We start from the raw sequence: 17,271 nt of genomic DNA on the forward strand, positions 1-17,271 counted from the left end.
CAGAGGATTTTTTTTGTAATGAAAACTTTAGAAGACCTTTAAAATGTTTCCCTTAAAAATATATAACTTAACTCCAATTTTTAAAATTCCTGTCTTAAAATCATCAAAAGTCCAAATTTTTCTGTTGAAACACATCTGACCTAGGTAATAACAACTTCTGCCTACTTATGTCTTATTAACATGATATAAAAATGCTGTGATTTCATATTGTTAAATCACTAAATGCTTTCTAGTTAACAGTGTATTTGCTTATTAGCTTGATGGGAACAGAGGTCACAGCCCAAACTTGTCCTTGACAGCAGCTACTAGATTTTGCATCTCTGAAGAGGGCTGTGAGTTACATCATTCTTCAGCAGCTTCTACTTTATTTTTTCCTAAAAGAATTGATGAGTTCCACATGTGTTTTGTTCTTGCCCCCCCCATCATAAGATAGCTGAGCAGGCCCAGCGCAGGCGAACATGGGACCACCATTAGACCCCAGAGGTTGTCGATCCTGAGGTCTCCAGTTCCATTATGTGCTGGAACTTTGACAGTTGTTGGGAAGCCCTGCTCAGTCTCCATAGGATCCATAGGATAAGGGGTCTAGTTGTCTTTTTCTCAAAGACACAATAACATAAACAAAATAAAAATGTACTTTATTCCTTGGAGCATTCTACTATGGCTGGTTTCCATGCTCTTCCCTGGAAGTAAGGGGACTGAGCAGCAGCAGAGTAACCAGAAAGCATCAAATATTTCTGTCTTGTCTCATTATCTGTTAGGGGGGAAACTTTCAGCAGCAATTGGCAGAGGCTAAAGAAGACAACTGCAAAGTTACACTCATGTTGGAGACCATGCTGGCTTCTCACAGTAAGATGCAAGCTGCTCTGGAAAAAGTCCAAACAGAGCTTGGGCTGAGGGACTCGGAGATTGCAGGCCTCAAGAAAGAAAGGTACGGGAGATTATTTTTCTGTCTTTGTACTTGTAATTTTCTAATGCATAGTAAGGAGCAGTGTGCCATCAAGAAACAAAGTCACTTTATAGAGCTTCCTTTGTGAAAAACTCGTGTTTAAAGAACTAGCAAATTAGGGAAAATATGGAATTAGAAATAACCCTGATTTCTGAAATTCAAAATTCTCATATTTTATAGGGATATAAAAGAGTATGTATTCTAGAAATTCATGTGATATGTTGCTGTAATACCCTTGCTGTATTCTATACCATTTAAACCTCCCTTTAGGGCTAAAGAATAGTAATTGTCAGGATAATTGAAGCTAAGTGCCTACTTTAGTTTGAATTAATTATCCATTTATCAGTGTCCTATTTAAAGATTAATAATTATTTTAGAACCATTCTGAGAACGACTGCTAGGCATGTTTTATAGGTAGACTACTTGGAATGTTTCAAAATTACATAAAAGTTTCCCTTTTAGGTTAATGAACAAATGGTCTGAATCTAGGAAAACCTCTAAAATAAATTGTAGTGTCTTAGTGGTACATGTTACCTCTATGTTATGGGAGTACAAGTGAGTTTTATATCCTTCATTGTGCTGCTTTATTTTTTACATATTTTGTGTATCTGAGCTTAAAAAAACAAAGTGATGGTTATTAAAAATATTTACCATTCATAGTAAAATTCTAGATAGCTTTTGTTTCTAGATACAAAGACAGCAAGACAATCCATCCAGAGATGATAGTTTTGTACTAGTAATACATACACACACATACACACAGCACAATAAAATTACCAGCCCATAGGTTAGTCTTTAACACGTATTGATAGTTTAATGTACCAAGGCAAATTAAATTACAGATGGGACAAATTTTAATCCATAGAAGCCTGTTTCTTAATATGAAGCCGAGGCTCCTGATTGTCACCTGTCAACTCTCAGATACTCTGAGCATCTGTAGCCTATTCCATATGCTATGTGGGCTTCTTGTAAGAAGAGTGCCCTCTAAGTCCCAACAGTATTATACCCGGGTGGTTCTTTCCTATAGTTACCTATTCTGTGTTTTCCAATTTCAGGGCTCTAAATCAACAGAGGGTGCAGAAACTAGAAGCAGAAGTGGACCAGTGGCAGGCGAGAATGCTTGTTGTGGATGCCCAGCACAACAGTGAGGTATGGGTCAGGGTTTTATAGATTATTATTTTTTATTTATTTATTGAATTGTCCTCTTGTATTTTAGAAAAATAGAAAAAAACAATTGGTAAATTTCCTTCCCATTCAAATCTGTGCTTTGGACAGTGACATAATTACAAATGGGAAATGCACCTGCTGTCTTATAGTGAGTTTCAGTTAGGCCTAGTTCTCTGTGTCTTATATGGTCCACATTATTTTCATTTATTAATGCATAAATGATTGTAGAAGGTAAAGGGCTTGGAGATTAACTTTTATCTCAGGCAGTAGTAGCTAGACTGATCCCACTATTAATAAGACACACACCTGTGTGTGCTCACATGTATATGCACACACACATGAATATACAGCTGTATATAGGCACATATACAAAATATGGGTATTTCATATAAATAAGCTTTTTCTGGAAGGATATACAAGTTGTCAGTTCTTATCTCTCTAGGCAGCAAGACCAGAAGGTCATAGGATCAGGAGGGGGGAATTCAACTAGTCTAAAATTTTAAACGTAGGATAAATTAAGTTGACTCTATTTTCCAAAGCTCTCTAGTGATCTAATCGAACATTACCCTTCCCATTCGTTCTAAGAGTTTCCTAAGCAATGTCTGTAATCAGTTCCCACATACATATTCTAGGCATCTGGAACCTCTGGTTCTGGTTCCAATTATTGTTTCCACCTGATAATAAAGTGTAAGGAGTGAATATATGATGTTATGAACTTCTTGCATCTATTATTGTGGAATTAAAAACACTTCTTTCAGATGAAGACTCTACAAAAAGCTCTAGATGTAGCGACAGAAGACAACAGGAAACTGGCGATGAGCCTGGGGCAAGCTCTCCAGACAAATAATCACCTGCAGACAAAGCTTGACAATGTTCAACAGAAACTGGAAACCAAAGAACTGGAGCGATGCAGTTTGGAAACGTTCAAGTAAGGGCAGTGAAGTCACAGAGAAAGTAGGGAAGAGCCTCAGGGGGAGTAAGTTTGGCTCATTCACATAAACCAGAAAACCCTTGTCTCCTACTTTGAGCTGATACCCCAGCAAAGAGCCATGGTAAGAACAGGCAGGACCGAGCACAGCAGACGCGGGCTGGCTGGTGTGTGGTCAAATGGATCCCCTCATCAGCCCTCCCCTCAGCTCACTGCTTTTGACAGGAAGGACTGTTCCTGCCAAGCCTCCTCCGTCAAATCCTTATGCGTCCTTTAAAAGTATGATTTGGAAAGGGAATAACAGCAGCCAGAATAACTTGTCCAGGAGTGGGTGACTCCATCTAAGCAAATGCTAAAACACTAATTGTTTTCAGTTTTGGCCTGAGGTTAGTTAGATCAAACCCATCAAGTTCAGGTCCAGCTACCAAAGCCTTGTCTTAAACTGTGTCTAGGTAAATACGACTTAGATATTAACAACATTCCATGAAAATGTTATTAATTAAAACCAAGGGAAATGCACTGTGCACATAGATCTTTATTCCTTTCAGGTAGTGAACATTATTGATATGGGAGACAAGGGTAAGCTAAAGCACAGAAGGTATTTTTCATATTTGTGATCTGGCCAGATGTTGCTCAAGACTATTAAATATTGGTTAAGACAAGAGTACAAGAGTATGTATTTCAATGGTTTGGTTTGGATCCTTTTATATTGAATGACTTTTTGTTTTTAATGCTACAGGTAAATGGTTTTTTTCCTTTTGTTATGAGCTCCAGATCAGTATAGTTTACCTGGTAATTGATCTCATTTGTAAATCACACACCTTTGGACAGTTGCAAATTCCCCTCCAGGTATATCTTACCTCCTAAGATGATTTCTAAACTGATTTATCATCTGTCTTTTTCAAAACAGAGAACGGATGACAGAAGAGTCCAAAATGGAAGCAGAATTTCATGCTGAATGCATAGAAGCTCTAAAAAAGCAATTTCAAACAGAGAGAGAAACTGCAAAGAAAGCAGCGCAGCGGGAGACAACTGAGGTATGGGGTCAGGGGACAAAAAGGTTTCTTCTTAGGTCAATGCCTTTAAGAGGAGAATCGGCTCTAAGTGTTAGGGTCCGGAGTCGACCACCTCTCAAATAGACAGAAGACACTCACGATAATGCAAGTCACACAGCGGGGTTTATTTCCAGCTAGCTGGGGTCCAAGTGTCTGCCCGGTGCAGCGGGTTTCAACAAGGACACACAGCACTCAAAGCCAGGTGCTTATATGGCATTTTCAAAAAGCACTTACAGTAATTTTCCATAATTTTTGGCTTGTGCCACATTCTGGGGGTTAAGCAAAAGCAAGATAAGACCACTCCTCAAATGTTAGGGAGCTTCAGCAAGATAAGCTGACCAGAGTGGCAACCGCCCACAACTCAGTATGCACGATTAGCTGACCAGGGTCGCAGCCGCCCACAACCCGGTGTCTATGATTAACTTGTTCTTCAACACCTGTTTATCAAGCCTTACCCAGTTCCTCCTTTCCTGAGTCACATACTCAGAAAATGGCTTTTCGGCCCTTAAGATGGCCATTCTCATGCTAATTCATTCTTACATTCCCCCCTTTTTGTTGTTACAATAAGGAATCTTGCTCATTGGTAGGGCAGTCGCAGGGGCTCTCAGGAAGGAGCAACTTTTCGTATTGTTGTCTCAAGAACAGGAGTTGGACGGTATTAACACAGTCTTTTACAGAATTAATGTTTGTTTAGAATGCAGGGGCCAAAAGTTAAAATGAATATAAGTAAACTTATGGGCCAACTAGGGTAGAAACTAGGGTGATGAACCAGGGAGACCTATTAAACCATGCTTCAAACCAGTTTTGTTGAGCTTCTCTTTCTCTCTTTCTCTTGGTTAATCCTTCTCTTACTTTAGCCATGGATTTTTTTACTACTCCTGTATGATCAGCATAAAAACAGCATTCTTCTCCTAGCACAGCACATAATCCCCCTTGTTGGAGGAACAATAAAACAAGCCCTCTTCTATTTTAGAGTACGACTTCGGATAGGGAGGTGAGAGATTTTTCTAAATGACTAAGGAGGTCTCTATTCTCTCTATATCTTCATCTATGGCTGCTCTTAGGGATGACATACCTGCTTGTTGAGTGGCCAGAGAGGCTATGCCAGTTCCGGCCCCAGCTAGTCCTAAACTGAATAGAGTAGCAATGGTTAGAGCAGTGATGGGCTCTCTCTTATCTCTTAGGCTCGTGTCTTTACTCCAATGTGAACACATGCTTTCTGGGGGTGGTAGAGGATGTGGGGTATCACAGTCACTAGGATACAGAACTCTTTAGAAGCATTAAGGACTGAGGTTGAGAGGCACGGGGTGAGGCCTGTCATGGAACATATCCACCATGCATCACTTCCTGGGGTTAGCCACTTTATGTTATTCCAACTAGGGGCAGCATTTATGGAAGTGCATAAACTTTGTTTATCCTGTGGCACTTTCCCCAAGCAGGTCCCTTTACCGCTTATATGCTGTGGAGTTAAGCCTATTTTACGGTCTCCCCATGAACACTGAGAGGGATTCACACTACTTAATACATTATAAGTGGCAGTTAGGCCTATGGCTTCATAAAATGGAGGTTTTATATCATAACACAGCCAGCAGGAGGCTGTGAGGTCAGGGTTGGTAGCGTTAAGGGTCTCATACATAGCGTGCATCCGTTTCCATAGGGGGTCCTCGGCGGCCTGCACAGCAGGTGCCAGGGGGGTCACAGAGGTACCTCCTATGAAGATGAGCCCGGCCAGAAGGCCCAGCATGCTGAGCCAAGGAGAAGAGATTAGGTGACTAGAAGCGCTCACAACCACACCTCCTGCCAGCACTGTATTGTGGATAAGAGTCTGGGGTTTTGTTACCTTTTTCGGGGTGCTCTTGTTACCTGAGCTTTTAGTAGGGGCAGGAGGAGCCAGTGCCTGATTTGGACTATTTGGACTCATTACCAATACCTGATTGGGGTGGGGGGCGGGAGGAGCTAACACTAGATTTGAACCCACAGGAGCTGTGACTATCAGCTTGGTTCTCAATTTGATCTGGAGAAGAGTTCCAAACACAGGTTTCTGATAGAGAACTAGGCCCCAAGTTAACCCTGATAGCCATCACTTATCTCTTTTCCCTTCTTCTGTAAACTGGAGCTTTACTAGACTGCAGTTAGAATTGTACCAAGTTCAGGTGCATGGCTTAATAAATGAGAGAGTGATGAGGAGTGGGGTTACTTGCCATTTTTGCTCTCCATCATTGGTGGTAACACAACTCCATTGTGCACAGTAAAGGGACTCAACTCCTCCACACTGAAGCTGATCTGGTCTTTTCCCAAACCCAGGACATGCATAAAACCCATTTTGACTTACGGAGTTCCGGCACTGCACTTTACGCCAGTTTCCCCTTTCATTCCTTTGATGTCTGCTACCTTGTCTAGGTTAAAGTATAAGTCAGGGAACCAGGTGTTTAGTGGGGCCGTGCTGGAGGTTTCATTGAGGGTTTTACCAGTTTTTCCATCCATCAGGATCCATGTCTGCTTATAAGGTCGATGAGGGTTGGTCTCTGCGTGGTTTTCTTTCCAGTTGTTGAGCAGGGTCAGGACTAGTAGCCACTTCATCATCAGGCTGGGTGGGAGGTAAGGGGTGTTCTCGAGGTCTCGAGATCTGTAGTTTCAGAGGGTTATCAGGGTGCCGCCTCACGGTCCACTCTCTGGCTTGTCTTTGCTCTGGCTGGGTGGCTCGGCGCACATGGGAGTGGTGGACCCAATGTCCAATGCCATCAACCTTTAAGGCAATTGGGGTAACCAGAAGAACTACGTAAGGACCTTTCCTTCTTTTTTCTAAGGTTCGGGTCCTGTGCCTCTTTACCCATACCCAATCCCATGGGGCGATGCCATGTTCTGGGTTCAGTGTGTCTGTTGTCTCATACAAAGAGCGCACCAAGGGCCAAATCTCATGTTGGACTTCCTGCAGGGCCTTCAAACTGGCTAGATAATTTGGGGTTACATTAGGGTCTTGTTCTGGCAAGGCACGGACAATAATGGGGGGTGGTCTCCCATATAGAATTTCGAAGGGAGTCAATCTGTGCACATAAGAGGAGTTCCGAACCCGGAAGATAGCACAGGGAAGGAGGGTCACCCAGTCCCCACCAGTCTCAATGGCTAATTTAGATAAGGTCTCTTTCAGGGTCCAATTCATTCTTTCTACTTGCCCTGAGCTCTGGGGATTATATTCACAATGTAACTTCCAATTGGTCCCCACCACTTGGGCCAGTCCTTGTAGGACTTTACTGATGAAAGCCGGACCGTTATCAGACCCTAAAACCTCGGTGACCCCATATTGGGGTATGATTTCTTCTAGTAATGCCTTAGCAACAACCTGGGCAGTCTCTCGTTTCGTGGGGAAGGCTTCTACCCAGCCTGACAAAGTATCAACAAATACTAGCAAGTACTTATACCCATACTTCCCAGACTTCACTTCAGTAAAAGCTACGCCCCAGCTCCGTCCTGGATCCCTCCCCCATACCCTTGTACCTGTGTGTAGGTGTCCCATCCTACTGGGTCTCATAGCCTGGCACCCGACACATTGGTCCACGATTTCCTGGATCTGGACGGCTTGTCAGGGGAACTTAAGGCGGGCAGACTCGAGAACTGTCAGCAACTTTCTCTTTCCTAAATGGGTGGCTTGGTGCAGGTTGGAAAGGAGGAACAGTCCTAGTTTTGCTGGCAGTATTAGTCTTCCTTCTGGGTCTCGATGCCACCCATGTTGATCAAGCTCTGGGCAGTGGTGGTTTTGGATCCACTGGAGATCTTCTGGGGTGTAATCAGGTCACGGGGGCAGGCGCGGAAGCTCGGGTGCTGGCAGGGCGAGTGCCAAAGCTGGTGAAGCTACTGCCGCCTTTTTTGCGGCCTCATCTGCTCACCGGTTTCCCTCAGCTTCCGGGGTTCGGGCAGACTGGTGTCCAGGGATGTGAACCACTGCAACTGCCCGGGGCTTTTGCACAGCCGCTAGCAACCTCTGTACCTCTGGGAGATTGCGTAGTTCTTTCCTTCTGCTGTAACAAAGCCCCTCTCCCAGTAGATGGCACCATGCACATGGACAGTGGCGAAAGCATAGTGGCTACAGTCACCCGTCTCTCTTCAGCTCATTCTAGCGCCTCTGCCAGCGCAATCAGTTCAGCTTTTTGGGCTGAGGTCCCCAGGGGAAGCGAGGCACTCCAGATGACATTCCCGTCTTGGTCTACTACTGCCATGCCTGCCCTTCGCATCCCGTCCATGATGAAGCTGCTTCCGCCAGTGTACCATACCAACTCACTGTTGGGGAGGGCGACGTCCTGGAGGTCAGGGTGCACCTGGGTGAGCTCTGCCAGGATTTCTTGGCATTCATGCAGGGGGACCTCTAGATCTGGGGTCAGCAGAAGGGTGGCTGGATTTAGAGCAGGTTTGGCAAAGATGATCCGGGGTGCATCCAACAGGAGTCCCTGCTAATGGGTCAGGCGGGTATTGGTCATCCACTTACCAGGGGGGTGCTTCAGGACTCCCTCGATCGCATGAGGAGTTACCACCTTTAGATGCTGCCCAAAGGTGAGTTTGTCTGCGTCTTTTACCATTAGGGCCACTGCGGCGATGATCCTTAGACATGGGGGCCATCCTGCTGCAACTGGATCGAGTTTTTTGGATAAATAGGCAACCGGACGCTTCCATGGCCCAGCTGCTGCATTAGCACTCCTTTTGCTATCCCTTTCCTCTCATCGACAAAGAGGGTGAAGGATTTTAGGGGGTCTGGTAACGCCAGGGCTGGTGCCTTTAAGGGGGCAGCCTTGAGTTCATCAAAGGCCTTTTGCTGTTTTGGCCCCAGGCCCACGGGGACTTATGTTTGACTGCTTCATACAGGGGCCTTGCTATCTCAGCATACCCCAAAATCCATAGTCGGCAGTAGCCTGCCATCCCTAGAAACTCGCAGACCTCTCAGACTGAGGTCTGGACTGGAAGCCTAAGAATAGTCTCTTTCATGGCCTTTGTTAGCCATCTGGTCCCTTTGCTTAATTCATATCCTAGGTAAGTGACTGTCTGCCTGCATATATGAGCCTTCTTTGCACTGGCTTGATAGCCCAATTGTCCTAGTTCCTGGAGGAGGTCTCCAGTCGCCTGTCGGCATTTGGACTCAGTGGGGGCTGTGAGAAGCAAGGCATCTACATATTGCAGGAGTGTAACTGAATCATGGCTCTGGCGAAACGAGTCCAGGTCCTGATTTAAGGCTTCATTAAACAGGGTTGGAGAGTTTTTGAAGCCTTGTGGCAGTCTAGTCCAAGTAAACCGTCCAGGGGTTCCCGTGTTGTCATCGTGCCATTCAAAGGCAAAAATGTATTGGCTGCTGGGTGCCAGGGCTATGCTTAAAAAAACATCCTTTATGTCTAGGGTGGTGTACCAAACATGTGAACGGGGCGAGTGACTTAGTAAGGTGTAAGGGTTGGGGGCTGTGGGGTGGATGTCTTCGGTTCTCTTATTTACTTCCCTCAAGTCCTGGACTGGCCTGTAATCTTTTCCCCCTGGTTTCTTAACGGGAAGAAGTGGGTGTTCCAGATGGAGTGGCAGGGTTTCAGTATCCCAGCTTCTAAGAGGCGGTTAATGTGTGGGGCAATCCCCTTTCGTGCCTCAGTGGACACGGAGTATTGTCGGACCCGAATGGGCTGGGCCAAGGGTTTGACTTCGACCACTACTGGTGCTCGGTGGGCTGCCAGACCCACACCCGCTATTTCTGCCCATGCCTGAGGGTACATTCTAAGCCAGTAATCCAACTCGTGGGGCCACTCTGTAGGGGGAGAGGTGCCATGCATGGCAAACAAGCGATGCTCATCCATGACAGACAGGGTCAGGACATGAAGGAGCTGTCCTTGGCTGTCCATCACTTTGATGCTGTCCAGCACAAAGTGGATATGGGCCTGGACCTCGGTTAGGAGATCATGCCCTAACAAGGGGTCCGGGCACTCAGGGATAACCAGGAAGGAGTGGGTCACTTGATTGCGGCCCAAGTCCACCTGGCACTTACTGGTCCATCGATAAACTTTGGACCCAGTTGCCCCTTGCACCAGGCTGGTTTTCTGAGACAGGGGCTCTGTAGGCTTGTTTAAAACTGAGTACTGGGCTCCTGTGTCGACCATGAATCCCATTGGTTTCCCCTCTACATACACAGTTACCCAATACTCGGGGAGGGGACCCGAGTCCCATCTCCCCTAGTCACTATCCATTCCTGCCAGAAAAACCTGAGCGTCTTGTCTGGTCTGGCCATGGCACTTGCGGCATTCCCTCTCCCAATGTCCATATTCTTTGTAGATCATACACTATCCCCTATGTAGCCCGCGCCGCGGTTTCCAAGGTCAGGCGGGTCCGCTTGGACCTGGTCTTCCCCGGGCTGTGCCTTGCACCCCTGCCAGTAGAATTTTGGCCATCTCCATCTGCTGCCTTCTGTTTTCCCTACCCAGGTGCTCTGTCTTCTTCCCTAATTCTTTCCTGCAACTCCTGATTGTCTTTTCTGATCCTATCCTCTCTTTCTTCCGGGGTCTCTCGAGTGTTGAAAACTCTCTCTGCCACTTTCATCAGATCGCGAATGGTCATTTCCCCCAATCCTTCTTGCTTATATAATTTTTTCCTAATATCTGCGGCAGCTTGGTTTATAAAGGACATAAATATAGCTGGCTGATTCTCCTCTGCCAGGGGGTCTAGAGGGGTGTACTGTCTATAAGCATCATAGAGGCGTTCTAAAAACACGGCCAGGCTTTCACTTTCCCCTTGCATTACAGCTGTTACCTTAGCCAAATTCGTGGGGAGGCGTGCTGCCGCTTGGAGACCCGCCATAAGAGTCTGGCGGTAGACTCGGAGACGCTCCCTACCTTCTGCGTTCCCAAAGTCCCAATCCGGTCTATTCAGGGGGAAGCGCTTGATCAGGTTCGGCAAGGTTGTCGGCCGTCCTTTGACGCTGGGGACATTCTTTCTGGCCTTGGTGAGGATTCGCTCGCGCTCTTCAGTAGTGAACAAGGTCTTAAGGAGCTGCTGACAATCGTCCCAGGTGGGGTTATGTGTATGCATGACAGACTCAAATAAGTCTGTTAGACCCCTTGGGTCTTCAGAAAAAGGGGGGTTCTGAGCTTTCCAGTTATACAGATTACTTGAAAAGGGACAATACTGGTAAGATCATTCCTCACCTGGGCCAGTACCACCCAGGGACCATACGGGGAGAATGGGCGCCCTGGCTGAGGTGGAGGAGGACGGTTCCTCTTCTGAGGTCTCTTCCCTGTGCCTGCGGGGCCTTAATCCCCTTGCTGGTCCCTGGGTTGGGGCTGTGAGGGCTGACGGGGAGTCGGATGAGGAGGCTCAGGAGGGGTGGCCGCCTTAGGTTGGAGCAGCGCCACAGGCATGTATGGAGGGGGTCTCTGGGTTTCTTCAAGATCTAAGTCTATCAGGGAGGGGTACAGGTCCAACCCTTCCTGTAAGATGGGTTTCTTGGAAGGGTCCCCTGGGAGTTTTGAACGGGCCGTAAGAGTGGGTGCAGTCGGGTGGTGGGGAGCCCGAGATACGGCCAGTACTCGGGGGGGTGTCCTCCGGCTTCTCGGGGTCAAATGGTTTTAGCCAGGAGGGAGGACTTTCTACCAAAGCCTGCCACATCAAAATATAAGGGTATTGGTCCGGGTGGCCCTGTAATTTGGACTGGCTGATAATATCTCAGACTTAATGTCGAGGGAAAAGGTCCCCTGGGTGGCCATCCCACCTTAAAAGCAGGCCATTATTTAGAGCACAGGGTATCAAACTTCCCTTTCTTTACTTCCACGCCATAATTGTGTGCCTTGGCGTGGATCTCAGGGAAGTGGCTCAGGAGCAGGGTCTTAGGTATTACTTGAGCCTGTCCCATTATTATTACAAAAAGAAGTCAGAAAAAGGCAAGGGACACAAAGCCAGCAAACACATAAATTCGAACCGAGTTTTCTAACACCCACCAGCCGGTCAGCCACACCACATCCACAGGCGCCGTCTCAATCACACTACCCTCATGATCCTTACATAGCTGTCCAAATGGTGTCCACTGCGGACGTCGTTCAGGCACCGCCTAGTCAGGGATGTCTCCCGCGACTTCCAGTAATGGAGCCTCCAGGGTCGTTACCCGCTCCTTCCTTTCCGTGAGAATTCTCAATTGGGACTGGGCAGAAACCTGTTTCAGTCTCTCCGGTCGAGGACCTGTTTCAGTCCTCCCCTCTTGGAGGTGGCCAAACCTCATGCCAAGGCTTCTGAGAAAACCTCGGTATCAGGGGGTCGTCTGTCTCCCTGAGGAGGGGTCTAGCAATCCCGGACAAGCCCCCAAAATGTTAGCATCCAGAGACGACCACCTCTCAAATAGACAGAAGACACTCACGATAATGCAAGTCACACAGCGAGGTTTATTTCCAGCTAGCTGGGGTCCAAGTGTCTGCCCGACACAGCGGGTTTCAACAAGGACCCAGAGCACTCAAAGCCAGGGGTTTACATGGCATTTTCAAAAAGCATTTACTCACAGTAATTTTCCATAATTTTTGGCTTGTGCCACATCCTGGGGGTTAAGCAAAAGCAAGATAAGACCACTCCTCAAATGTTAGGGAGCTTCAGCAAGATAAGCTGACCAGAGTGGCAACCGCCCACAACTCAGTATGCATGATTAGCTGACCAGGGTTGCAGTCGCCCACAACCCGGTGTCTATGATTAACTTGTTCTTCAACAACTGTTTATCAAGTCTTACCCAGTTCCTCCCTTCCTGAGTCACGTACTCAGAAAATGGCTTTTCGGCCCTTAAGATGGCCACTCTCATGCTAATTCATTCTTACAAAAGGTTTCCAAGAATGGCCAGAGTTGTTCTTTGGGTTTTCTAATCCCTCTTTGACCAGAAAGCCAGTTGCAATCAAGTCATCTCAGTGCTGTTTGTAAATCAACACACACAAAAAAACCAGTTTCTGATATACAATTCTCTGCCCAGACTGGGACTGTTCTGATGAGAGCTTTTCCATCAGAGAGGGACAACTGAGTGGAGATAGAGGAATAAGGAGACTGCCATCTGATAGATACCAAATCACCCATTTCCTCAAGTCACTTAACATCCATCATGCATCTGCCTTCTGAGAGGCACATGCAAAGCAGCAGAAGATATGATCCACACTCTGGTGTGTGCTAAATGACCTTTGTTTAATTGTGATCTCCACTCAACATAAGACAAATAGGGAAAATATCAGAAGACCTTTGTTGGGTAGTTAGAGGCTGTGTACAATTTTGTAGGAATTTGAAGTAAGAGAAGGTTTGTTTTAGGCTGGTTGGGTGATAGTAGGAGAAGGGAAGCCGGACCAAAGTACTGGATGACACTAGCAGAACTGACAGGGCTGGGACACTGTGTGTGAAACGAAAAAGCTTCGGTACAAATATGAATAAGACATGCAAGCAAACGAGAAGGGCTTGTCTCTATCAGAGCAGAGACTTTAGGAAATATCTGAGAAAGAGTGGTCAGCTTAGATGGGACAAGCTGGTAGATGGCCTCGACTACCAGAATGTTGGATATGAACTGTTAGGTAAAACTGGAGCTCTGTAAGTGCCTGGGAAAGGGGTGGTGTGGTGTAAGTCCTTAGGAAGGTGAGTCTGATAGCAGTGGAGAGTAGGCAAGAATGGAGAGAAACTGAACGCATGGCTCAAGAAAACCAGACCAGTTAGGTTTTAGATGATTAGGGCCAGTCAAAGCCATTCTGTTGAAAATAAAGAACTAAATTTAAAAAGCCAGTAGAAAAATCATCAGACATTAAACGTATCATGAACAAAGGGGAAGAAGGAATTAAAATAATTCCAGATATTGGTTGGGGTGGCTGATCTGTATTTTGCCAAAGTTGATGGCATTTAGCAATGCAGTTTACGGAGACCATTCACCAAGTCAAATTCAACTATTTGTATAGTGCTTTGTGAATTGCAAAGCAGTATGTAAATATTTAAAGTGTTATAAAAAGCAAACTCTGTGGGAAACAAAAAGGTGCACTGAAAATAAAGGTACCTTTAATCAGACAGCTGTTCAGAATACTTCGAATACTTAAACCCTTCTAGCAAGGACCAGTGAAGACTAAGAATGTGACATCGGAGAGGAGTCGGCAGCAGGGGCCAGCGCTCAGTACCCTGCTCAAGAGTCCCAGCTTGCCTCCTGTTAGCTGGGCGATCATTATCTGTGCAGATGACAGGACTTCTGAGTGTCAGTTTCCCCAATCAAAAAATTGTAATAGTCACACCTTTGTTACAGGTTTGTTTTGAGGGTTAAATTAGGAAATATGTGACAGGAATGAATTATAGAGAGAAAAGGTACACATAATTTTTACTTCTTTGATATGTTAAACACTACCAGCCCTAGAGAATACCACCTTCTCATCTTCCCCCTTCTCAACTGCTGCTTCTTCCTAAAACTAAGTGGGTACACGTGAGGAAGAGGGAAACTGTAAAGTGATGCAAGTAATGTCAAAAGATAAACTGAGACGTATTAAAAATTTGCTTGGTGGTTAACAGCTGTGAATGTGCATTTAAAGCTTTTGAGAGAATATAATAGCTCACTAGGGAGACTCCTATGATTATCATAAGCAGGATAATTCCCAGTGTCTGGAGTGTACTTCAGAGTCATGATCCTCAAGGCCCAAATCTATCAAAATCAAGTAACTAAAAGAAAAACCTCTTTGAAGGAATCACTTTGTTAAGATCACTGAACGAGCCAGTTGGCTTATATAGCTGAGTCTCAATCTCCCCCAAAAGTATCAACCCAAGTACAGTAAGTGTTGTTGGCCATAATGTAACCTCCTTGCTCAGCTAAAAGAGGACCAAGGGCTAGTCTATTATCAAGAAATTTTGGCCAGAGCATCTAGGGATTTTTCTTGGGCAGCTATTGCTTTAGCAGCAGATTCTGCAATATCTTCAAATGTTAAGGATGTGTTGCTGATTGTAGCGTCCTTTGCACTTACTCCGAGCCACGGCAGCAGGGGTCTGCCAAGGGAAGCTAATTTTGAATCACGAATGCCTCCTGGTAATTCTTGTTTGAGTCTGTGGCTCGCAGGAGGTCGGAATGAACTGAGATATATAACAATGGCATTGTATTTCCAGGCCAGAGCAGGACAAAATGTGGACCAAAGAATCATAAAAACCTTCATGGTAAAAGAATTGGGAAAAGGATGGTCAGAGAGGGAAAGAGAAATGGAAAGAAACATTCTTGATCTCACTCTTGGGAGAAAGCAGTCTGCCTTGATGTCAGCTACTTCTCTGCCTCAGTCAGTTTGATTTTGAGGTCTCCGAAGTATTTGCACGGGGCCGCCAGGCAGAGCCTACTTCACTTGTGAAATATGCACCCAAGGTTCAACACCTTGTACTTTGGCGGGCGTGCCTGTGAACAGGCGTAGTTTATGAAGTCCTTCCAGGAATCTCATTTTTGCAAAAGCATCAGAGTAAAACAATAACAGACAAGACTTATAAATGCCCATGGTTAAAGATCTGATGAGAGCTCATTATCATTATACAGCTTATAATAGAACTGACAAGAGGTCTTGCCTATTTCTGTGACATAACCTTATACCAGGACATTTGAGATTGTTAGGAATTTCAAAGAATTTCTAGAACACTTAGGTTATACTTGTATAATGCACGTTAATATAAGCACATTTATCTTCACTCATTTGACTATACTTCCCATATAATTTAACATACCATCTAAACCTAATTGGTTTATCATCTCTCTTTTATAAAGTGAAGAAAAATCCTTTGAGATTTTCCAGGGGCCTGATGGGAAATCTCAAAGTTACTTTGAGGTCAAAAAGACTCCATTTACAATTTGATTTGGGGAAGTTCAAAACGTCAAAAAGATTGAACATTTGACTAAATAGGATCACAGATCATTATGAAATAATTATCTATTTAACCTCAGTGACAGTAGAAGGTTTTAAAGTAAAATACAGAAGGTCACATCGTTGCAAATAAAACTTAGCTCTTAAAATTGAGAAGACTGGGTTTTCTTAAGTAATCAAAAACAGTTATGAAGCACAGCTAATTATCTTGTTAGGACCTACATGATTTGCTGTCCAGCTAGACTACCCAAATATTGTTATAAATATTACAATAAGTATTGTCCTTTTAATTCTAATTTTGCACCACTGTACTTTTGATATTAAAAACTTAACTCCATTCAAATCTTACTCAGCTTCCCAAGATTCATTTTCCACAAACCTTGTAAAACTTTCTTTTATTACTCAGATTTGTGTGTTTTACCTATTTTTCATTCTGGAACAAATCACTATACTGTCCACACATAGGTCTTTCTTTTCACCCATATTATTTCTAAGTCTTAATTATATATATTGATTAGAATTCTTTACCTTTAAAATCTTAAATTCGCAGTGAAAACAAGGAAGTGAGCATTTGTGGACTGTTACACTAGCATTCTGCCGATTGGAGAATTTATACATTTCACAGTTTCTGGAGATATATTCTTCCTCAGAGTAAATTTTCCAATTTACTATGGTGCAAAACCTGTTTACTAGTAGACCCAAATACCTTTAGTTCCTCTCTAAATGGAAGCCAAAGACAGATAAACCTATGTGCATTTGTTAATGTTTCAGTATGTTCTTAATTGGAAGTGATCTAGAGATTCAGTGAGTATCCATCATTTATCTCAGTGTAACTAAGCATAATCATTGTTGAAAAGTCCATTAATAAACTTTCATCTATTTAATTCACTTGTTCTTAGCAATTATGTTTAGATTAATCATCAAAATTTCTTGAGACATTAAACAGCTAATCATCATCTTTCTAACTAATTCTGTAACAGAAATAAAATACGCTTATCTTACTTTTAGTAAACCTAGGTGTAATAAAAGAATTACAGTTAATGCTGATTATTCTAAAGACATGCCTGTTTTAATTGAATCAACAAACTTAAAACTAACCTTTATTTACTGAAGATTATCCTAGATCTTGTGAACTTGAAAAACACTTGGGTTAGTTTTTCTATTTCTGAGAGTATACTTTAAACCAGTAGAGCCTTTACAAATTAAATTTTGGCAATACTATCCAGGGACAAGAAGAAAAATCAATGAACATGCATACATACACATACAGAGAGACACAAACAGATCTTAGAGGTTTTGTTTTAAAATTTTAGCCATGAGACAGATAACAGCACTAAGAAACTC

General features: G+C 44.3%; 3 protein-coding genes across 5 annotated transcripts in view; 1 reads left to right on the plus strand and 2 right to left on the minus strand.

Moving 5' to 3' along the window:
- Positions 1 to 17,271, minus strand: part of LOC118928252 (uncharacterized protein C2orf66) — a 149,766-nt gene that overhangs the window by 105,528 nt on the left and 26,967 nt on the right. The window lies entirely within an intron of this gene.
- LOC130684088 (coiled-coil domain-containing protein 150-like) overlaps positions 1 to 17,271 on the plus strand; it is a 28,836-nt gene that overhangs the window by 4,180 nt on the left and 7,385 nt on the right. The window contains 4 exon segments of the mRNA XM_057503766.1: positions 759 to 928; positions 2,002 to 2,095; positions 2,872 to 3,041; positions 3,952 to 4,078. Coding sequence (XP_057359749.1) covers positions 759 to 928; positions 2,002 to 2,095; positions 2,872 to 3,041; positions 3,952 to 4,078 — 561 coding nt within the window.
- LOC130684087 (uncharacterized) lies at positions 8,180 to 11,240 on the minus strand. Of its 2 annotated transcripts, none has more exons than XM_057503762.1 (3): positions 10,948 to 11,240; positions 8,577 to 8,717; positions 8,180 to 8,483 (listed from the first exon to the last, which is right to left on the minus strand). In XM_057503762.1, the coding sequence occupies exons 1-3, from the start codon at positions 11,141 to 11,143 to the stop codon at positions 8,203 to 8,205; spliced, it is 618 nt and encodes a 205-aa protein (XP_057359745.1). In that variant the 5' UTR covers positions 11,144 to 11,240; the 3' UTR covers positions 8,180 to 8,202. The 2 variants fall into 2 exon arrangements, with proteins under 2 accessions (XP_057359745.1, XP_057359746.1); XM_057503763.1 differs by having other exon boundaries at positions 8,180 to 8,462; positions 10,948 to 11,237.

Source organism: Manis pentadactyla, chromosome 6, assembly GCF_030020395.1.
Source record: "Manis pentadactyla isolate mManPen7 chromosome 6, mManPen7.hap1, whole genome shotgun sequence".
Taxonomy (NCBI): domain Eukaryota; kingdom Metazoa; phylum Chordata; class Mammalia; order Pholidota; family Manidae; genus Manis; species Manis pentadactyla.

Bases quoted from the DNA above. Each gene is read 5' to 3' on its own strand.
- LOC130684087 (XM_057503762.1), bottom strand. From the start codon at position 11,143: ATGCATACACATAACCCCACCTGGGACGATTGTCAGCAGCTCCTTAAG. The intron at 8,718-10,947 runs GTAGGGAGCGTC...AACTCGATCCAG, and splicing joins GGACTTTGGGAACGCAGAAG to TTGCAGCAGGATGGCCCCCA. The intron at 8,484-8,576 runs GTAAGTGGATGA...CTCTAAATCCAG, and splicing joins AGTCCTGAAGCACCCCCCTG to CCACCCTTCTGCTGACCCCA.